General features: G+C 42.3%; 1 protein-coding gene across 4 annotated transcripts; it reads right to left on the minus strand.

Annotated features, from left to right (window-relative positions):
* Nucleotides 1-25: 25 nt before the first annotated feature.
* On the minus strand, nt 26-23,059 carry marf1 (meiosis regulator and mRNA stability factor 1). 4 transcript variants are annotated; one of them, XM_084040928.1, is made up of 27 exons: nt 22,969-23,059; nt 21,533-21,734; nt 18,282-18,467; nt 17,287-17,455; nt 16,723-16,937; nt 16,096-16,213; nt 15,448-15,620; nt 14,516-15,019; nt 13,747-13,901; nt 13,423-13,569; nt 13,015-13,192; nt 12,396-12,577; nt 11,627-11,707; nt 11,268-11,507; nt 10,786-10,905; nt 10,250-10,428; nt 9,150-9,370; nt 8,745-8,887; nt 8,412-8,545; nt 8,121-8,323; nt 7,617-7,844; nt 6,292-6,531; nt 5,817-6,068; nt 5,406-5,466; nt 4,980-5,087; nt 4,554-4,739; nt 26-2,957 (listed from the first exon to the last, which is right to left on the minus strand). In XM_084040928.1, the coding sequence occupies exons 2-27, from the start codon at nt 21,680-21,682 to the stop codon at nt 2,761-2,763; spliced, it is 4,770 nt and encodes a 1,589-aa protein (XP_083897054.1). In that variant the 5' UTR covers nt 21,683-21,734; nt 22,969-23,059; the 3' UTR covers nt 26-2,760. The 4 variants fall into 4 exon arrangements, with proteins under 4 accessions (XP_083897054.1, XP_083897053.1, XP_083897051.1 ...); XM_084040927.1 differs by having other exon boundaries at nt 4,554-4,682; nt 17,613-18,467; XM_084040925.1 differs by having other exon boundaries at nt 17,613-18,467.
* Between the last annotated feature and the right edge of the window lie 514 nt (nt 23,060-23,573).

A 23,573-nucleotide genomic window follows, 5' to 3' on the forward strand; every position in this document is an offset into this window, starting at 1 on the left:
AAGAAAACATCTCTACCAACCAGAGTTAATGCTTGTGAATTTTATTATTTATTCATAACAGAAATCAATTTGGTCCCATCAACAATTTTAGACTGTTACAGCAACTTCTGTGAGGCAGAGGAACCAAGGGGAGGTGAATGTGGGGTGGGGGGATACATCAGTGAGAGAAGAGGGAAAAACACATCTGACTAGGTCACTGAAAGAAGTTCCATAATACACAATTCTACAACAGTAGAACATATACGAGTCTAGAGCAGTTGAGACATGCAACTTAAACATCAAGGGGGCTTGACAAAAAGTACCACTGTGAAATCTAATGGATAAATGCAATTAGATTTCAAAGAACCAGAATTCAAACATTTTTTCCCCCCGTTAACAACCTAATTCACAGCATATCTCTAATGAACCAAAACTATGCAAAGGTGCATATTCTGACCAGTGTGACAGCTTCTCACTGATGTAACCAAACCAAGGAGAAAGCCAAAAAGAAAATATGTGTTAACCTTCTTGAGTTAGTAGTCACTGTAGCACTTGTGAGAGTTTGGTTTTGCGCCAAATACACAAAAACACATTTGTTTATTGCCAAAGTAAATCTCTTATGAGGTTTTCAGACAATTACTAAAAGATTAAGGGGGAAACCCATCAACATCCCCAATTAAAAGCATATCAAATGGCAATCTGGGAAATAGAGAGAGTGGTTATAGTGATATGAATAGGGCATGAGACTCAGCATGCAACACGTTGTTTTTCTTCTTTAAACTTCAAATCTAAATTTAGTCTTTCAATGAGGAAAGTCATGATGAAAATGCCAACATTAGATAGAAAAACAAATCTGACAGAAAAGGATAAAATGGGCACCTGCCCATTCTACAAACACGTTCTATTAAGAAACAGTAGCAGCCCTCTTAACTTCAGTGGTGAATTGGTCTTGCTAAACCCATTTGTGGGAAGCAGGCATTTAGTGGGGAATCAAACAACCAGCACCGTCATCAGCACTTGAGACAAGAAAACAAAGAAAACATACAATAAGTAAAAACTCCATGAGATTGAGATGGGTGTGGCAAGGCATCCAAAAGCTATTCCTTCAGTGCCATGGCAGATACAAGCCATTGTAAAAGCCAGGCAGGTTCCAGAGAGCCACAGGGGGGTCCTCTGTGTGTCATACTATATTTCAGGGGACTTCCTGTTCTGTTCCCCATAAAGCCTTCCACCTCCCATCTCACTAAAAACACAGACCCATTTACCTTGTCATTACAAAGCAAAACTAAGGAGCGCTCAGCTCACCTCCAAGTCATCAACCTAGCATAGACATCACCACAGACGCAATGCTTAGCAGCAACAGGGTTTACTCAAACAACCTTGAGCTTTTAAGTGACAAGTGCAAGGGTGATGTCAAGTCTACAATCCCTATAATGTTGTGGAAATGATAAGACTGAATGGATCTTAGAAAAGTCTCCGTTCTCATGTGCTCCCCTTGGTTTACACCATGCATAACAATTATTTATGCACACCAAACATATTTCACACCACCTTCTCAATTGTAAACCACACCACTGACGAAGTACAGCTAAAACAACATAAATGGGTTGGCAGCTGGCTGACACAGTGACGTCTCTGCTAATGCCGCCTACACAGTACAATCCTCAGTGTTAAATTTAACCAGGTCCATTTGGTTGGATTTCACTGTGTAAGAAAATGCCTGGCCATTCCAACTATATTCTTGAGAGTAGTGCTGGCTGCAATAACTCACAAAGACCTTCAGATCCGAGCTGTAACCGTTTATAGGCCATGAAAACACGGCATTTAACAGTTCCCTGAATATGAATCTGTTCAGTCCAGTCATCGACTTTCCACCAGATTACTCCATTAACTTCAGCCCTACTTTACAGACTGCAAAATATTATAAATACTATAGTGTCAATAAAAAGAACAATTCTGGTCCATTTCATGAAAGAGACAGGACAAGAGAATATCTGAAAGACAAATTACCTCAACATCTCTACAGAGGAAACACTTCATGTTAATCAGTCCCTAAGAGAAGCCTGAAACAATGAAGTGGGCAGTTCTATTATAGAATTTACTAGTTTCTGTGGCTGTCTGAAAAGGTGAAACTGTGAAATGTGCTTTTGTACAAATTTATAAATGAAAGGTTCTGTCTTTTCTGAGACACAGCCAAGCACCAACTAAACATCACGGTTCCTCACTTTAACAATACTTATGAACATAAAATTCTCAATAATTCTCTATAAACAGAGATTGTTGGTAGATAAATATCTGGGATTTTAGCTAATTTTGTTAATAGTCTTAGCAGCACTCCTAATGTGAATATTCAGCATACAGTGCCAACTAACTCATTTTTCCGGTTCATTCATTGTCCGCTGTGAGTCACAAGGTGATCCATCACCCAGTATGGATCTCAACTTCCCTGGCTAGAAACCCCAACAGAAGTTGGAAAGCAGAAGTTGGAAAGTTCTGACAAATAAAACAAAAAGTTGCAGAAAATCTGCAAGAGGAAAATCACAGCTTGGGGAGAAATCTCACAAGGACACATTGTGAAAAGAACAAGACATGGGAAAATGAATGGTTATTAATACAGAACTGAGAAGACAGAAGAACGCAACAGTCTGTTGGCAAGTAGTGGGTACAAGAGCAATGTCCTTCAGGACCATTTCTTAAGTGGAACCAGATAACTCTTCTCTTTAAGAGTTGCATGTGTCACCTGCTATCTAGATGTGTGCATCTCAGAGAGAGCTATAGCGATCAGGGGCCAGCTGCAAATGAGAAATTAACAGCTAGCTTAATTTTGCTACGTGGGGCCTTTCTGCTGGGACTGTCAATTGAGGTTGTGGCCTTGCTGGTTTGAAACTGCCGGGGTGGGGCAACAGCAGACTCTGCTGTAGCACCAGGCTGCATGTCATCAGATGTGGGACTGACTGACACCGCAGGTTTATCGCTTTCTGAAAACAGAAGTACAAGATACGCTAAAAGCAAATAAGAGTTCCCAGACAAAACGCTATGGCTTTGTGCGCACACACACACACACACACACACACACACACACACACACACACACACACACACACACACACACAGTATATATACAGTCTGTGTGTATATACTATGAATTACGATATAAACTGCTCACAAAAAAAAACTGAAACTTATACCAATTGGTATTGTATTTTATATCATTTTTATCGCTGATTAGTCATCTTTACAACGAGGTACAGCTTGTAAGGATTGAGCATTCGTGGAATGAGAAACACAGCAAAATGTGTGGGTAAATGTTTTGTCATTTACCCACAGGCGTGTGACTGGCACCTGAGCATGGGCCTTGCAACTTTGCATGGAAAGATGCCACGTTTGTCCTTTCAGGATAAGGCCCGAGCAATATGGCAAGTGGAAACTGATTTTCACAACAGTACCAAAGACTGATGTCAAAGTTGCAGGACCCATGCTCAGCAAATGGTACCAGGGTACACACCTCTCAGCACGTGTGTGCTGGCAGGCCACTCAAAACAAGAGCAATTACCAACAGAAGCATATTAGGGCAAATTATTTGGAGGCGTTACCCACACGTTTGGCTTTGTTACTCAGTCCACGATCCTTACAGTTAAAAGTTATACCTCGTTGTAAAGGTGACTAATCGAGAAAAAAAAATACAATACCAATTGGTATTAAGGCGAGAAACAATCAACCCAAGTTAAGTTTACAAACTTTTTGTGGGCAATCTTTATATAAATATTATATATAATTTATATACACTGTCAAATGATTAAAATGCAATGGTTGCAGCTTGTAAATTGCGCAGCCTTTTTGCGGTCCCTCCCCCAGTCTAGATAGGGCCATGCACAGGTTCCCTTTCCATCTTGTTTTGATCTATCAGCCATCAGATAACAGAGCAACGAGTGCAGACTGGACTGGTGGAATTATGGAATGTTATGGGTCATTCAGCGCATGCGCCAATATCTTTAATGGATGAATTCCATAACTAACCAAAGTTAATTCATTCAGTGCCAAGGATGCTTATGATGACTTATTTCCAAAGGCTCAGACTGCCAAGGACGGCTTTGTTTTTGGTGTTTCCACTAGATGGCGCTCTTCGCTAACACTTGAGTGACCATTTCATCCCCAGATGCACTGGGTGATCACGTGATCCAAGATTTACTGCTCCATTCACTTCCTCGTTAACGTATTTGGGAAATCGCCTGTATCTCACCTCCTGTGTTTTACTATGCATTTTTGACCAGACGTGCCATTTGTTGCGATGACAGTTTTGTTTTTGCAGAAGCACAGGGAACCCCCCCCCCCCCCGTGAGTAGCAGAATAAATATTCTGTGACTATTTGAAAAGGTAAGAAAATCGCTGGCAGTGGATGATTTATTTATGCATTATTCTGGCAGTGAATGAGTTAACTAATTTCCCCAAATAATATGGTATGGTATAGGCTTGTCAGAATTGGTCAAAGGACGTTTGCTTTTTAGGACCTCTCCTAGTTGAATCTGGCTTAAACACTAAAAAGCAAAGCATTCATGTGGAGCATTAGCACTAACCTATGGAGGTTGCTGGAGGTGGTGGGGTCTTTCCCTCAAAGTGAATGAGGTCAGCCGGCAGAAGAACTGGGTCTGGGTGGAGTTCAGGGGAGGGCAGGCAGGACGGCACAGGACCACACAGCAGATCTACTGGGGACGTCAAGAACAAAAGTCCTCCATCTCCTGTTCCACCATCATCTAGCATCCCTGCAGCGTAAGAAGAAGCATGTGACATTTGGATGCTTTAATCTAAAAGAGCGTTAGTACCACTAGACTAGAGTGTATAAAAATAGCAAAAGAAAAACGATTTTATTTCGTTTTGTTTTACTTTTGATATTAAATGTTTGCTTCCCCAATTTCCATCTTGATTTTCGTTTTGTATCGAGACTTTAACAAACCTCTTCGTAGTTTCTCAAGAATGTCGACTTTTGTTTCTTGTTATTTTACCTGGACTGTGAGTTCTTGAGGTGGCATCGCTAGAGAGGCTGTCTCTGCGGCTCTCCCTGTTCTCCTCCTCTGGCAGGGGGCTGTCAGATGCTACAGAGCTTGCCTTAGCTGGACACCAAACAGTGCACATAAACACACACATGAAGGGCAGATGAGACCAACTAGAAAAATCGCATCTTAATTGCCAGATGATAAGCATAAGGCTGTACCTCCCACTAAGTCCCAGTAAGAAAGCCCCAAAAGACCATATTTTTAGCTCAAAATGACATGATATCCATCTGCTAATTGCATATTGGTAATGGGGACTTAAAAGTACACTGCAAAATCCTGAGTGTAAATGAAACGATGTAAAAAACAAAACGGATACTACCCAGGATTATGATTATTACTTAAGTATAATTTAAATATATAGTGTGTCTCGTTTACCTTTCATATCGTTCTTCAAAACGATAATCCTCTTGTGGCTGTGCCCTTTGATCCAGACCACCTGATTGATGAGAATACACTAGTTGTCAACCTCCAGAAAAAAACATTTAAGCTTGATGTGTAACATTTTCACATCAACCTGAATAGAGGGTTTCCTGGATTTAAGTGTGTAAACAGAAGGTGCTAAAAAACAAACTTTAAAGTACACAGATTGCATAAGATTTTCACCATGCAGTATTGTGCAATGGCATGGAGCAGTGACAGAAATAAACTAACCTACAGATCACTTTGTGTGCAAGATCAAGCAGTTAGCGTACGCTTGTGGTACAATCGCATTTCAATTAACCTAATCCATGGGGACAAAATAAATAATTCAGTATTAATTTTGACATAAACTGAGGTGTCTCAAACCTGTGGAATAGCACTTAGTAGCTCATCAGTGCTGGTGTAGCCGAAAGCTCGTGGCTGAAGGCTGCAGCCCGTGAACTTGCTGTAGGCTCCGGGGAACTCTGTGAGGAAGATCTGGTTGTAGTGGTAGGTGTGGAGTAGGGAACGCACGTTACGGGCAAACTGGTAAAGCTTGGTAAGTCTAACCCACTCCTCCCGGCCGCTGGCACTGCGGCTATATAAAGTTGCGTCTTGACTGGCATCTTCATAATACAACTGAGGGGGATGAAAGAGGACCATTGTAAAAAACGGTTCAATCTATGCACATAGGAAGCAGTTGGTAGGGGTACAACAGAAAAGAGAATATATGAGGAGAGAACAGGAGAAACTTTAGAACAAGCGAGCCAGAAACTGAGAACATGAGAAACTTTAGAACAAGCAGCAAGCTAGAAGCAAAGACGTTTTGTAGAACGGAAGAGAATCAATTTGTTAAACTCACCTCTACAAGGTAGGGCAAGCTCTTCAGCAATTCACTGAGGGAGAGGAAGCCATATTCACAGGGATTAAGTGGCGTCTTGTGGACAGCCAGGTAGCGCTGGCTCAGCTCCTCCACTTTCAGACCAATGGCTGACTGCTCGTCCTCCAGGGACATAAGCAGGGCCAGTAGTTGGCAGGTTAGCGAGCGCAGAGACTTTCTGTTTATCAACTGTACTTCTCGACCCTCCAGACCATCCACCACCTTAGGAGATATGGAGATATTTGAAAAGATTGTTCCTCTCATTAGATGGCTTCATTTAAATGCAACCCCATCAGAAACTCACAGGGATGCAAAGGCCCAAAAACAAATCTATACATATATTTTTGCCAGAAAACTGTGCCTAGTTTGTTTTCCTGATGCATTTTACCTACTGGTTAGGGGGGAAAAACGTGAGACGGATGAATGAGCAGGCAAAAGACAGACCCACGAGAGGGGTCCGGATTCGGGAGGCATGTCCTCTTGGTATTATTGAGTGGACATTGTATACTCAAGTCATATCATGTGTATTATTGTTGTGATAAATCTATATTTAATCAGGTAGATCTCATTGAGATATAGTATCTATTTTACAAGAGGGGCCTGGCCAGTAGGGCAGAGTTTCATTTAACAAAAACAGAACATGCATGTATGTTTCAAAACATACACAGAATAAAATAAACTGTTAAAGCAATTAAAATCTCAAGGCAGTATATAGCTGGCACAGACACTCAAAGTAAAAGCAATGTGAATTTCCAGTAAAAAATTATATCAATATCAAAGAATCAGTATCAAACAAGCCGCAAACATTGCATTTTGCATGACTTCCTCCACCATCGTTATAAATATTTGCGCTTTGAGTGCTCCCCTGATCACAACGCGCTGAATTTTAGAACGACCAGAGAGCTCAGAGCATATTTACGAATGCACTGAAATTGACAGGCTCCGGCTCTTCGGGCATTTGCTTGACAGGTCTGCTTGACAGTCGATTGATTTGCATCCTCCAAACATGTATCCCCCTTTCATTTAATATAGGCCCCATTCCTTGGGGTGTTTTTTGTCTGGCTATCAGTCGTCACCCCCCCAAACATTTTCTCAACGGATCTGCACAAATCACACAGATGACCCATTCCTGATTCAAAATAGCGATTTCCATGTTATGCTTTGAGAAGCCACTTGGGGGCATTTAGAAATACATTGTGAATATCTTCCCAACTGTTGTTTGACACATGCTTTTTAAAAGCAGTTAAAAGAATATCTGAAATGGAAATGCAAAAATGTCCCTTAACTCTCAATCAGGCAGGCCTTACCTTGACAACATGGCAAAGTTTGGCCAACAAAGCGGGCAGAGAGCTGGCGTCATAGTCCTGCAGGCGCAGGCCATAGCCAAAGGTCTTGCTGTACTCGCTGAGCAGCTGAGTGACAGGGAGGCTGGAGTTTCTCTGGGCTCGCAACAGCTTCACCAGCTGGGCTGCCAGTGCTTTAATGCGCTCCACCTCTGTTAGGGTCAGAACCTTCTCCTCACCGCACTCTAACACCTGAGAGTTTGGAGCACTAGATATTAGTAACACATCAGACTAATTCACAATTCAGACATTTAGCAGAAGCGCTTATCTAGCACACTCAATCCGGGAAAGTATCGGTGTCCCTGCTCAGATTTGATGCCATAATTGAAGATTAATTTAGCAGACACCTACTGCGAGAGACATACTACTGCATGTCCTCAACCTGTGGCACGATAGCTTAAGAGGAATCAGGATTTGAGAGTGCCACCAGTACAACACTACAAGATATTTGAGCCCTTTCCAACTCACCATTAGTACATCAGGGATGGCTTCAAAAAGCTCTATGAGCTTATTGAAGCCGTAGTAGGAGAGCTTGCACTGACGACCAAAGTGGTGATGGTAGGTGGGGATCAACTTGCTGAAGGGCATGCGGCAGTGGGGCTGGTGACGCAGCAGGTCCACCACCTCCTTGCCAAACTGCTTGGTACGCTCCATCTCATCTACTGTACGCTCTGAGGGTAGATGCAGAGGAACAGATGAGTGAATGATTTAATTAATCCAGTCTGATATTCTTTGTGCCATATCAATTACGTTTCTGACCTCTCTTGGGGACAGAGATGACCATGTCTGTGTCCTGGTACGTTATAGTGATGGTGGTGTCAGGGATCTCAGCCAGGAGATCCAGCAGGTCACATATGCCATAATCTATAACCCGCCAGTCCCTGGAGAAGCACCTGGTATATGGTGTAGAATATAAAAAAATATATAGAAAACCCACAATGCTTAAGCAGTCCAATACTCAAGATCATCCAACATAAATGAAAATGTGTTAATAAATTGGAGCTTTAAAAACTAAAAACAGAGGATGCAGAAAAACATCTACATAAAAAAAGGACACTAAGAAATGCCAAACGACATACTAGGTGTACTGACCAATGGTATGCCTGCATGAAGTCCTTAATAGCCACTTGCTTGCTGGCTTGGAACTTGAGCAGTTTGAGGAGATCCTGAGTGAAACGCTTAACCTGGGCACGATGAGTTAGGGTCAAAAGGCGCTTGGTGCCCATGCCTAGGATCTGTATGACACAAAAGTGGGGTCAGTGTTAAATAAAAATCAGAACGTCAATAACCGTGATCATATTACACGATTACAGGTGTAAAAGAGTGGGTGAATTTTTTTTTGAGCAAGCTCCCAGACATTGCGTATAGGTTCACGGTGCCTTGTGTTCTTTCTATTTTCTTAACTATCCTGTAACTGCAAAGTACAGTAGACATATGGTGCATGATTAAACATTAGGAATGGACAGACGTATTTACATAACATTAAAAAATAAGTACCTGCAAAACATGTGGCACAGCCTCTAGAAGCTCTATCAGCTTGGAGTAGCCATAGTCAGAGACACGGCACTGCTTGGCAAAGTGGTGATGGTAAGAGGGTATGAACTTGTTGATGGGCATAATACATGATGGCCGACTCTTCAACAGATCAATAATCTCCCGACTGAACTGAATGAGCTGAGGGTTCCCCACTGGGCTCTTGCAGCGCTGTATCCATGGTTCTGGAGGATATAGATAAAGTTGGTAAACATTTCTTTTTTTTAACTCTCATCTACAAGCAAATTGTAAACATGTGCCCCTCAGCTATGTTGTGATTCCAGGAATATATTCAGAATTAACGAACAGTTCGCACATTTATAATAGGACGATGATAATGATTATAATAAAGTAGGATTACTTCACGGTGCGCAAAGCTAAATTAGATGGCTGTCTGCACACCGCACTGCAGGCATGTACCATTTATCATTTTAACAATAGATAAGACTGATATGATAAATACACAAACTAAAATAGTCTTGATAGTGTTTAGTCAAGTATAGCTTGAGTCTATGTGATGTAAGCCCCCTGCTGTGAAGTGGTCATCTTTATTGCCATGATTTCTCATGTCATGTACAGTATCAATGCTGTAAGCCCCCAGCCTGAATACCAGCACTCACACATCAACTAGAGCAGTACCACTACCACCTGAATAATACCAACGCCCACACATCATGGTGTAGTACCGCCTGAATATCAGCGCCCACACATCAAATAGAGTAGTACCGCCTGAAGACCAGCGCCCCACACATCAACTAGAGTAGTACCACTACCACCTGAATACCAACGCCCACACATCATGGTGTAGTACCGCCTGAATATCAGCGCCCACACATCAAATAGAGCAGTACCGCCTGCCCTGAAAACCAGCACACACACACACACACACTCATCAAACAGAGTAGGCAACGCTTACTCACACTGTGTGTGTTTTTTAAGTGTTCATTGTCCTTTATGGGGGGGACATAATACTACAAGTGTAATACTGTACCACCACACGCATGAAAGGAAATTGATCCTTTACTTTCTGGACCGGTCACTTTGGGTGCTCAGAGTTTCCTTACCTGGGTTAAGAGCTGGCGGTTTGCTGTGCATCCATTTGATGACCTTGAAGCCATTCTGGGCAGTGACAATTGTGATGCTGGGGATGCAGGTGATGAGGTGCTCCAGGGGAACACCACCCTCCACCGTCTCATCATCCAGCTGGAGTGGGCTGAACTTTGCTGCATAGCACTCAGGAAAGCTGAGTAAAATTCAACACGACACATTCACTTTATAAGGTTCAAAACGATCCAATACATTTTCTTTCATATTTCAACTTTGTTGTATGACAGTATAAAAAATAACCGTTCAACAAACTCACAACCCGTCACATTGCAATGTGAGCTTTTAGATTAGCTATTTTCTAAAAAAAAATAAAAGTGAAAGCTGGTTAAGTATTAACAAGAGCTTGTCACTAATAATAACTGCACTGCATTCATTGGAACAGTTTGTTTTTCCATTATCCTGAAAAGTAACGGTTTTGGACATACAAATGTTTTGCCCGACAGGGACTATATGTAAACTTGGGCTGTATATTAATTTAACATCCAGCTCTTACCTAAGCAGAGGAAGGGTGCCCTCATGTGACTGCAGCAGACTGTGGACCTGAGAGGCCAAGGCACTCAGAGACATCACTACAAATGGGATTTTATAGGAGTCCGGGTCAAAGTCGGCCTCGCTGCATAGTCAATTGTGAAAACAAAACGGGGAAAAATCAGTAGCAGTAATGATGTGAAAGTCGTGAAAGTCACTCAGTCGCAGAACTCAGAAAAGTGGGCTGAGGAACATTGAATAAATAATGCCCCAACAAGGAACGATACAATAATTTAACCTCTTTCAGCATGGAATATTGCTGACAAGGAACTATACAAGAACTTAACCTTCAGTTGCTCAAGCAGACCTCCACAGAATAGTGTAACCATTTGAATATGAAGTAGGTCTTTGCAGAAGCGACAGAGTGACCAAACAAAGTATACGATTACTGAATTGACGGACAAAACAGGACACACGCTCCTTATGCATGCATGTTCTGTTCCATACCTGAAGTCTTGCTGGGTGAAGTGGTGACGGCAGATGGGCTCGTGATACTCCAGCTCTTCAAACACCACAGGGCTCCCGCTAGCTGAAGAAGAGCCCTCCTGGGACTGGGAAGAACCTAGTGGACTCTGCCGCATCTGGCTGCTGGGAAGAAGACACAGCAGTCTGGAACCTCCCTGGTCCCGCAACGCCACCACTTCTGGCAGTCTGTAGAGATCTCCCACTACTAATTTGCGGGAACACCTGGAGTGTGGCGATGGGGACAGTGGACGCGAAAATTAATTTGAGTGTACGTTTACAATATTCATTTCAAAAACATGAAAAATGTAGAGAGGCTGTTGAAAAATTAGACTATTGCTTACTTTTTCTCATAGATCTCAGTGAATTTGAAAAGAGGAAGGCAGTGGGCAGGTGCATCTTGAAGGATGCTGATAATCTCAGTGCTATAGAAACAAAGCAGAAACTCTCAATTAGAATTCCAAACAAGAAAAATGGCTTGTTCAACAATCAAACTTCTAAGAGAATTTAAGCTGCAATCTGTAAGATATATTTCCTAGCTGGGAGCCAAACCCACACAAGCGCAACATTTTTAACTACTGAGCCTAGATGGAAAGCCTGTTTGGGCAGGGAGATGCTACGCTTTCAGCTTCATACAGTAACTCTTGTTAATCAGTAGTGGTCCTACAGTACCTCACCACAATTTCTCAATACCCCTTGCCAACTAGTAGTGGTCATACTGTACATGACCACAGGTTCTACATTTCTCAGTAGAAGATCAGAGAGATCTACAACCACCACAGCTCTGTTAGTTATTTTCTATAAACATACTGTAACATACAATTTAAAATAACATTTCATTCACCACCAAGTTGTGGATTGCAGCTTTAAGCAAAAAAAACATGAAAGATGAGAAAACATGTCTGCACATTGGAATAACAGCTCCCTAGTATTTGCAACATTTTAATCTAAAATGGTCCACAATCAAATGCAATTTGTGCATTCAGCACTAGTTTTTCATCAAGCGCCTTGCTAGATGTTACTATCCATAAATATCATTAAGCAAAAATCATCCTGTGGATGAATACAAGCCGTAATCAAACATAGCACACCATGTGTATTATACAATGTTACCTGAGCAGTGCAAGGGACTTATTGTTGCTGCCCCCAGTGATGAGAGAGACCTGCATGCGCTTTCCTCCGATCTTGTAACGGTGAAGGCCACTGACAGCACTTATAGCATGCTGGAGGGAGAACATCTGGACTGTGGCTTTCAACTGGTAGTCTGTGTGAGGGCTCAGCTCCACACCCTTCACCTACACAAACACACACCAAATGTGAAGTACAACCCCAACATAGTTACATAGTGACTGCAAAATAATATTGATTCACATGGTCCATAATTCAGGTCCACACGCAGAGAAGAATCTTATCTTAGGAAAAGTGACTCACGTAATCAAAATGACATTCTCTTCTCAAAATAGTCAAGACTCATAATTGAGACTATCAAGAAAAACAATTAGCTAGGATATCACTCAACCTAAAGAGATAGTTGCAGTCCTTGATGATTGTATTGGCTGAGTCCCCTTGTAAAATACTCAATAAACACACACCTGGACTGCATGCATCAGGATCACATCTTGTTTACAATATTTACTGAACATTCTATGGATGCATTTCCATTCCCCTTGGTGTGTAGAGGCCTTTAGCCGTTCTAAAATCCACAGCCTCTTGTCGCTTTCTCATAACCCACCTTGCCATATCGGGAGAAGGTGTCATGCAGTGCCTGCTGCAGATCCTTGCGGGACATCCTGTAGTCCAGGTTGGTCACTTGGACATCTGCCCCTTCAGAGAAGGGCTCATCAGGGCAAGGACTACGGGGGGCAGCCAGGAGGGGTGAGGAGCGGCTGGACAGGCAGGGAGATGCACTCCTTGAGTTCGGAAAGGAAAAGTAATGCATAACTTGTTAACCACAGAACAGCACAAATACCCCAAATTATATACAGGACCATGTAATTATACATATACAATAAAGTGAGAGACAGATAAGGCGGTGAAGTGGGAAAGGCAGCACAACAATGAGTGGATTAGGTTCAGTTAATATTTTTGTTTTGTTTTAATTACTTTCCCCTCATGCAGTTTTGAAAAGCTAATATGTCACCTGGGGGACCAGGAGCCCTGTGTGTGAACAAGGGGGCTGAAACTCCTGTGTAGGTTCAACTTGCTGAAGGCCGAGGGTGTGCTGACATGGAATTCTCCTCGCTCCACTGAGGAGTCTGTCGCACTGCGAGGACTAGAGCACTCTCTTCTACATTGGAGGACAGAAGAGACAGGCATGTTAAGAATTAAGCCACAATTTTGCACTTACCCACTTGTTAAATGTCAACTTGCTAAATGTCAACTTGCTAAATGTAAAGCAGAAGATGAGCTTATCAAAAGATTAAATCATATTTCTCTTCAATGTCATTACTATTCATTCAAGTACCTTCTCCTGTACATGGACTCTCCAATAAGGCCAGCCTTGGGCAGCTGTTCTGTGGTTACCGTCTCCCCATTGCTTTGGGGGGAAGAGGAGCCAGTGCGGTCTTTATCTAGGTGGTGGAAGCCCAGCTTGGGCTTGATCTCCACACCACCTAGCTCCTGAACCACAAATATGCAAGGCAGAAATTAGAGGTTAGAACATCACATGAGGGGAAAGTAACAAATCAGTTTGTTAGCACAAATGAAAACAAGGCAAGGGGAGCGAATACAGGAAATGGCATGAAAATGGCACAAATATTCAGTCATGCATGGCTCTCCACCTGAGTTTTGTTTGATTAGAAAGAATACATCGAGAAAAACCAAGAAGCAATGTCACGTTGGTTTTCTTTACAGAACTACTTGACTAAGAGCATTGCAGGCTGATAAAGCGGGATGAACCAAATTTGTTAATCAGATGAAGCTATATTAGATGAACAGATATTTGACACAAAAGACGACAAATTGAACAAACACTAAAACCAGACAGAAACATTGAGAATGAAAGAAGGGACATATCACACAATGAAGGTGACAGAAAAAGCACTAATTTAAGACTGAGAAGCTGCTTGCCAGCACAGACAGGGGTTAGGCAGATGAATCACACATAGCAAGCGCAACAAGCGATATGATGGCACATCAGGAAGAAGCGTCATGCAGAAGCTCAGGCAGGGATTTATAGGCGATTTGGGTTTGAGGGTGGGGGGGGGGGTGCAGGCACTGTCATGGCTGCTGACCTGATGGGGCTTGGCTGGGACACCACCGGGAGGCCCACTGCAACCCCTCCTGGGGCTGTAGGGCCTTTCAGGCATGAGGCTGGGGGTCTGGTAAAGGCGGGCTGCTCGCCGTCGCCTCCTGGGGGACCTGGGCTTCTCCAAGGGTAGAAAGGAGAAGGACGAGGATAGGGATAGGGGATGGATAGGCAGAGTATCCTGGAACTGATAGGACTGGGGCATGGGATGGAGTTGAGGCTCGGACTCAGGAATTGTATCGTCTTTGGGCCGGGGGGAAAATGAAAGGCTGATGCTGTGGCCAAAAACGTCTTCATTCTCCATGCGCTTGCGAGCACGCTCGGCAGCCTCTTGGCTACCAAAGCGAAGGACTGCTGTGCCTTGGGACACGCCCAACACCTTGCCACCACAGTTGTCTGACAGGCGGCGAAGCCTGACCTTCACAGCATTCCGGAAGCTCTTGTCACAGTTGACAGGAAGGTTGTGCACATAGAGGAGGTTGAAACTAGGCTGGGGGGAGGGAGGAGGAAGAAACAGCGCCGCACTCTGGGTTTGGATTCTTTTATTTTTTGTAAGACATGAATGTAGTATCCCCTTTTAACACCACAAGCATCAGTTCACATACAATGCCCAACAAATCTGAGGAAGATTATGAGGTTGCTGTCAAGGTGGCATTCCTTTCAACATTCGAACTGCATTACTCAGACCCCCCTTGATAAACTCAAACTGAAGATGACCGCTGCACTGTAAAATCCTGAGTGTTAATTTAACTCAAGCGCACAAATGGAACCAAATAGACCCTTACAGGTCTATGGAATGGTTCCATTTTAGTTAAACCAATACTGAGGATTTTAATGAGTAGTCATTTATGCTAATCCACTGAAAAGACCCAGATCAAATCAAGGGTTGGACAAATACTACCAAATTGTGTGGCCTACCTGTGCATTGATGGGCATACGTGGTGGAAGATCAGCGGTGATCTCTGCAAAGGCTATGTGGCGATGGGCATGCTGCAGCAGAGCTGGGGAGGTGTGGCTACCATGAACCAGGATCACCTGGAAACCATGGCGATGGCGCAGATCACTCAGCTCACTAGCAAAGTTCACATCCGCTGCAAATGGGAAAATGTGTAAGAATACTACTAATAAAATATGATTGTGTGTTCCCAGGTACAATTGAAAAGGCTTTCAACCAGTTGGCCAAATGAAATAGCAGTTTTGTGGCATAACTGCCTTCAATCCCCTAGTCTAAATCATGAAATGTCTTCAATCCCCTAGTCTAAATCATGAAATGTCTTAAATCCCTTTAGTCTACATCATGAAATGTCTTTATTATCTGAAAACAATGCCCAGACATCACCCATCATGTGCAAACATTAAGCTACGATTGGCATAGCAGCCAATCTATGCTTGTGCGGTTTGCATCTCTGGACCTTTATGGGGCCAGAGATACAAACTCAGATACAGACAAAGCATGTTCTAGACGGCTGGCACCTTCAGTGATGCACTGTAAAAAATAAGACGACCCTCAAAGGCTTAAAATAAACAGTCCAGATGATGACTGAGTCTGAGCTGAGGGGAACTCACAGGAAACTAGGACAACAGTGGCAGGCGCAGTATGGGTTTCTGCAAAGCGCCGTAGGCTCTGCCGAAGTTTATCATCAGCAGCATTCTTGGCTGTGGCGTTGATGTGGGCAACAGTCACCTGGTGAAGTAAACATTCATGTGAGATTGGCATCTTGTTTTCACCTTTATTTTCCATGCACATTTCTTTGTAGGAAATCATGCATCCCCCAAACCTTTTTCTAACAATTTGTTATGCCAATTCCCAATTTTCACAGCCAACCCCTACAGAAGCATGAGTCTCCTCCAATACACATGAAGTGGCTAGTCACCAGCCACTTCTTTTCGCCTGGCAGTAAGTTTCAATGGTGGTTTCAATCTAGTGCTTCTCCATGCTGAACAGGTTCCCTGACCAACCTGTAGGAGTCACTAGCCCAGCGACAGATTGCCCTCCCCGCCCGGCTTCCCATGCTCAAACACAGCCAATTGTGAATGTTGGAAAACCCCTAGTCCCTTTGATGGTGGGCAGGAACCTTCCTCCTGCACCACCAGGATGCCTGGAAATCATGCACGAACTGCAGCATAGTGTGTGTAAAGTATAAAGGTTAAATAATACAATATGTTTTATGGATTAATTGCAGTTAGCGTTACCTGGCAGTTGTTCAGCTCTTGGATGACAGCCTTGCTCTCCTTGCTGATGTCACATACACTAATGAACTCTGCCTCACGGTGTCCCTGGAAAAAGCGACTGCGAATACGCTGGACTACAGCACCAGCTGAGCGCCCACTGGGCACGTGGCAATTCTCAATGTCCCAAAATACACCTACTGGCGGGATGTTCTCTGGGCCACCACTCTCTGGAGAGCCTTTTAAAAACAATACAGAAGACATTCATTTAGTCAGAAGTCATTTATGGGCACAGTCTCCTTTTTCTCAGTTGTTCATCAAAATTAAAGGGCCTATATCATGAAATTTCAATTTTTCTTGGTTAGGTTTGTTTTGGGTTCTGTGATGTCCCTTCTACCAAAAAATATAAATACATTTGACACCTTTATTTTTAGTCTGGGCATTTCTGACAATGTGCACTGTACTCTCACAGGCAGTTTTCTCCCCAATAGTGATTGAACTGCTTGTAAAGATTAATACACATATTTATGTACATTGTGTTAATGCAAAATTGTGTTCATGCAAATTTAAATTACTGATTCCACTGACCATACTTCTGGCCACCTTTGCCCAGGCTAGAGGGCGGAATCAGCAGCATGCCGTCAGAGGATGTGCCACAGCCGTTACACATGGGGATGGGGATAGGAGCAGTCTGGTGCGAGGGGAGGGGAACGTTCGGCCACCCCTTGTCTGACTCAGGAAGCAGACTATTCACAGGCTGTAAATGGTCACAGATTGAATAGTTTGTGTGAAAACTCAAAAGCAACATGAATAATAAATATTAAAATCAATTTACATGTGTACACATCGATTTCCACACTTAAGTCACCAGTGCTTTGTATACTCAAGTATAAAAACTAGGGAATTCTACCAACCTTCAACATGCATTCCTGGCAGTAGTGTGCCCCCTTCAGACAAACTGTGCGTTCTACATTTAGGTGCATGGGATTAGAGTAGAAGTGTGCTGAGGAGGTGGTGGTGATGGCAGTGGTGGTAGAGTGGTCACCATGTGCTGTGATTCTCTGGCTTCCCACAGCAGTGGAGCTGTAGTCCACACCGCAGGGGTAGCAGGCAGACGAGACCAGACAAGAGCCATGCATAGAGGTTGGAACAGAGGGCAGAGAAGGTAGAGAAGGGAGAGGGGCAGCCAGGGGGGCTGAAGAAGGAACTGGGAAGAGGCAAGATTGACTGCATGGGATAGATGGATAGGTGTGGAGAAGCCCTGTACAGCAGGGGAGGTAGCAGTGAGCAGACGGGGGCTTGCGGGTGGCTACAGAGGGGGGCAGATGCAGCTTGTAACGGCCAGGACTGCGTATAGAGTCAAAGGTATCACCGCCACTTCCATGGCAAGGGTTGTGCGGATATGCATTTAGAGTTGAGGCTATAGAGCTAGTATTACTAGTGCTGATTGATGGTTCCACAGAGCTAGGGGCCATATAGAGTGAGACAACACCACCATGTGCTATATTATTACCAACTCCTAACACACCTGAAACCCCATATTCGCCTGTGCTGCAGTGCTCACAATGCGTGCAAATGCTTACTTTGGGGCTACCCCCTTGTTGCTGCTGGTAGGAATCTTGTGGAAGCTGAGGAGCTGGCAAGCAAGGAGGGGGCAGGGGGAGAGAGGCAAGAGGGAAGGGATGGGATGAAGAGGATGAGGTATGGTGTGGAGGAGGGGGGACATCTTTCAGCTCCAGCATGGGTTTTCTGTTGTCCATGTAATCGTTCTGGGGGAAACAAGATATGACAGTCATATTAAGACCAGCTTGTGGCAAGCTAAACCCCTTGAAAAGTATACTCTCATAACTCTTGCATCTTACTAAACATTACCAAACAAATGACATAAATGTCATTGACTGGGATACCGACTGGGCCGCCCTTTTATTTGTAAATCTGTGTATATAAAAAACTAGTCCATATGTGCGCACTCAAAGTATTGCAGACTTTGAGTTATGTGCTGTGTAGACGGTTATATGCTTAGTTAAACTTTGGGAGGAGGCCGCTACTGTCATGTGCATGGACTGTCATTTTTATTGCTGAACATCCCAGAACAAAGTAATACCTTTCATATTGAAATTGTAAGAAAGCAATTCATATTGTAAGAGAGAGAGAGAGCAATGTGCACTGCTTTCTAAGCCAGATCTGTTCACTTCATGTGGGACAAAAACAGTAAAAAAAAAAAAAAACTTTCATCGGGCCCTAAATGAAAGTCCTTTATAAGTTTGCAGCGTCTGTGTTCTCCATGTGTGGTAGTGTGTAGCCAGCAGCTAGGGATGATCCCATAGCTTGCTGTAATCATAGCGACAGATCCCGTAGCCTGAACTCAACATTCAACCATTCGCACTTATCGTCAAAAGTGACGGGCATCCTTTTTCTTCAAAACATCACAGGTGCTCCCCTTTTTCGCGGTGTGTTTTTAGATCAGCTTGCTTTACACGCTGGTAAAAAATACAAGCAGATGAGATCTATATTGCACATACCGGAGAAATTGCTACGGATTTGTTGCACTTTTGACATGTCCAAAAGCTGACATTTTTTTAATTCATTGGAGAATTCTGATAAAAGCTTAAGGGAAATCCCATTAGTCTGTTAGAAAAGATAGTGCTTATCATTTAACCTCTTTTCCAGAGTTCTCTTTATTTGATCATTATTACTGATTTGAAAAGGTAAAAGGAAAACGGTTAGTGGAGAAAAGACTGCTGAATTGCTACTAAATGTCAAGGTAAATTATTTGATACAACAGATGACAATAAATAATGAAATTAAAGAAAGAAAATAAAATAATAAAATGTGAAAAGCGTCGGTTGCCAGGGTTGCCCCCTGATCTGAAAGTTGGTGAAGCTTAAATACAGATTTTTAAGAGGATGCAAATTGTCCCATTTCTGAGGACTGACATTTGTCTGCTTGACTTGAAAAACATGGCGTTTCACTCTCAGCTGTGTAATAGGGAGACACACTGAGAATCATGATACAAAATGCATCTTCTGTTCGCATACATGTCCTTGACCTCGACACAATCTAACCCCCAAGGATACAAATAGAATCCCAACAGACAGGCTGATAAAGCAATTGGCTAAGCAGTTCTTTCAAGCCTACGTAATATGCAGGTGGCCCATTATCAGTCTTGTTTACTTGCTTTGCTAGTACACTACATTCAGACATAACATGTAACTACTCAGAACACAGTCATAAGAATAGAACTGAATTACTGAAATAAGATGAACAATAAATGAATAATAAATCAATAATCGAATAGGAATATAAATTGTATTTCTGTTACAATGATGTTAACATGCTGTGAATAAATAATGACATGCATTGACGTTGGTATTGCAATTTCAATGAGTACAGTGCACCCTCAATTTCTGCAGCGGAGTGATGGGAGATGAAGGCAAAATACAAAAATGTTGTATTGTTTGAGCAACATATTAAACAGTTTAAAGACTTAGCTTACCAAGTTAGGTACTCCCTTAGAAATAAACCATCTACTAGCTGATACGTTGTTGATGTTATGTCATTACCAGGTCTTTAAAATACTCAGGATCAGTGTCCAGATGGCAGTCAAACTACTTCTCTAGAGTGAGTGATTCCCATGGGCATAACACCAGAAGGAGATCATCTGACCTCGTTTCTCAAACAATTGTCTCAAACATGGGAATGCATTCTACTATGCTGCCACCAAAATGTCGAATGACCTACCAAAAGACATGAGGTTCTCAATTTGCTATCCAAACTAACCTAAAATAATTCCTGTCCTCAAAATACAAGTGAACATAGATTAACTCCTTGAACATCTTGATAGTAGAATCCTCTTGTCTGCCCAACGCCCACAGCCCTCCTGTCTCTCTAAATACACTTTATGATTCTACTCTGAGCTTTATTCCAATATGTTTTGTATTGGTATTGTATGCATTACTGATTAATTGAGTACAATGGAAACAAGCCTGTGGGGCTTTTTGTGTTATCCTTATAGCATTGCCTTTGACTGCACTTTCTGTGCTGTTAATAATTGTGTTAATAAGTATTCAATCAATCTTCAATGAATTGAAAACATATTGTGATTTAGTTAGTATTTCAATGTTCAACATTTTAAAAAACTGCAAAATATCTGATCAACAACCTCACAACGCATCAAAAATACACGTATGCCATATCACGATATATGCAAAATCTCGGACGATATCTAGTCTCATGTCATGATAGATATAATATTGATAAATATATTAAAAGCAGCCATCGCACTTTCCCCCTTGTACTGACTCAACCCTAACAATCTTGTTTTTGCCCTGTGGATAACAGGTGGCATTACTTAAAAAAGAAGAACATTACTATTTTGAACTAACTAGGTCACTGTGCCAGAGACAGCATTGTTCTTTTCTCCACAGAAAAATTGCTCCATTTACCCTGCTCCTCCTGAAATGTCATTTGTTAAGAGTGGAAGGGTGAGTGGCTGGTAGGAGCATATAGCCACATACAGCATTGGTTGTCAAAGTGGGGTCCGGGGATCCCCAGGGGTCTTTGGTGGGGTACCAGGGGGTCCAGAGCAAAATAAGTTAATATAGCGTCAAATCATTTTAACCACTTTAACCATATTTTATACTTTGGCTATTCAAAAATGGCAGATATACAAGCTCATAGCATGTCATCTGCTTTTTTGAAAAATCGTAAACATTTGTGCCAATCTTTAAAAATATATTACATTTTTTTTTAAAGCGAACATTTTTAACAAAAATCTTTGCTTCTGGAGGTACGTGGCACAAAAGTTTGAGAAACACTGACATACAGAACATACTTGTTTGCTTGTAAAGGTGGAGGTGGTGTTCTCGAAGGTGGAGAGGCAGTCTGGGAGTTTCCAAAGCAGAGTTGAGCCTTCTGGTTGTGGGTGACTGAGCCATGGTCTAGAACTGCACACAGAGTGCTCCTTTCCCAGTCCTTCCATCATACAACCATGCAGGGTCTGTCACCATACTCTCTCTTTTCTCTCTCATGCTTTCCTGAAGGACGAAAACGAAACAAAAATACACTGCTTAGTGCTTACGTCACTACTGGTGGTGACCCGTTCATTCCTACTTTTTTGTTTTTTTTTTACTGCTCCTTATTAACATGTACCAGTGGTGGAAGAAGTACTCACAAGTTTTACTTCAGTAATAGTACAAAAGTATTTTTTATGAAAATGTACTTAAAGTACCAAAAGTCCCATTTCAAATGTATAAAAATATTTTGAAAATAGCAGATCTAGAAGTTCACAATGCGTCACGATTATGTTTTGTAATAATAATCACAATCTACAAAAAAAAACTCTGCAACTAAAGTTTTCAAATAATTGTATAATTCAAACATTTGCCTCTTGATATACCTCAAATTGTACTTGAGTACAGACTGTACTTGAGTAAATGTACTTAGTTACACTGTTGCGCTTATCTTTCATCAGGCAAGCAAAGTATCTCTGCCATTCATCGATTCATTTCATGTTTAGCCAAGTTAGCGCAAAGTTCGTCAAAGATGGTCGGTCTTCTTTAACAAGATCACACAACAGTCGGTGGTAATAGATCAATAAATTAGCCAGTGTTGTAATAAGAACAAAACAATAATACAACGTTGTTTTATCTCACCTCAGCGACCCAAAATGAGGGAGCTAGCTGTTCTAGCTAGCTTGTTTACAAGACACAGCTAGCAGTGTTGCCAGATTCTGTGAGAAACAAGCGACCAGGTCTAGGAAAACAAGCCCAAAAGAAGCGACTAAATAGGCCACATGAACACTTCAAACCTATATGCATTGGCTATTTGAAAATAGCCAATCTACAAGCTCACAGTGAGCTTATAGATCTTTTTTTTATTATCTTGAAATAAGGTGAATATTTTTAAGATGTTTGAATCATTCCAACAACACAAATCTGGTATGCGGGGCTCCCCTGGCACAATAACATTTTCAGATGGGGTTTAAGGACAACGAACAAAAACATACTAATTTGGGGTCCATGGCCAGGAAATATTTGAGAACCACTTGTTTAAATAATAAAATGGAACCAAATAAGCAACTACACGTTAGAAACGAGCCAAAAACATTTACAAGCAACTTCACAGAAAAACAAGCACAACGTCGCTTAAAATAAGCCGACATGGCAACACTGCTGCTCACGCTCGAGAAATTCAACAGTGTTCCTTGTAGCTGTGAGCACTGAGAAGATGTTATCATGGACACATTTAACTTCCCAGTAGATGTCTTACTTTAAACTCTCACTGCGTTCACATCTTCTTCTTCCTCCAAGGACTGATTCTTCCCCCCTTCCAGGTTCCCTGGAAACGAGCAGCCTTTTGTAACATAGGCTACAATCTACCAAAAACAAGATGCAGCTGTCGCAAATGGAAACCATTATTGCCATATTTTGCGAGAGAAACAAGCAACCAGGTCTATGTTGGGGTTTTTGGGGTCCTTGATTTGAAAATGTTTGAGAACCACTGGTTTTACACAACATTAGGAAACAAGCCCAAATAAGCAACTAGACTTTAGAGACAAGGCCAGAAAACCGCAACCCACTACCAATATTTACAAGCAACTTTGGAGAAAAACAAGCCCAAAGTCGCTTATAATAAGCAGACCTGGCAACGCCGATGGTAGCTCTGCGATTGGCCAATCGGCCATTCGTCGGCCTGTGCGATGGTGCGCTCCCTGTGCGCTCATGAATTTAAACGTTTACTGTTTTATTCATCCAGCAGCATCAATACCCCAGACTAGCTTCATCACATTTGGCAAAAGACGCGTTTTTATGACTACTGTAATTGCCAAGGTGACTGAATCTTAATACATCTTTTCAGTTGAATTGTGAAAATAA

This window comes from Gymnoscopelus microlampas (genome assembly GCF_963454915.1).
Source record: "Gymnoscopelus microlampas genome assembly, chromosome: 2".
Taxonomy (NCBI): Eukaryota; Metazoa; Chordata; class Actinopteri; order Myctophiformes; family Myctophidae; genus Gymnoscopelus; species Gymnoscopelus microlampas.

Bases quoted from the DNA above. Each gene is read 5' to 3' on its own strand.
- marf1 (XM_084040925.1), bottom strand. From the start codon at position 21,682: ATGATGGAAGGACTGGGAAAGGAGCACTCTGTGTGCAGTTCTAGACCA. The intron at 12,578-13,014 runs GTGGGTTATGAG...GTGTTTGTGTAG, and splicing joins CCTTCTCCCGATATGGCAAG to GTGAAGGGTGTGGAGCTGAG. The intron at 8,888-9,149 runs GTACTTATTTTT...TGTGTCATACAG, and splicing joins CTGTGCCACATGTTTTGCAG to ATCCTAGGCATGGGCACCAA.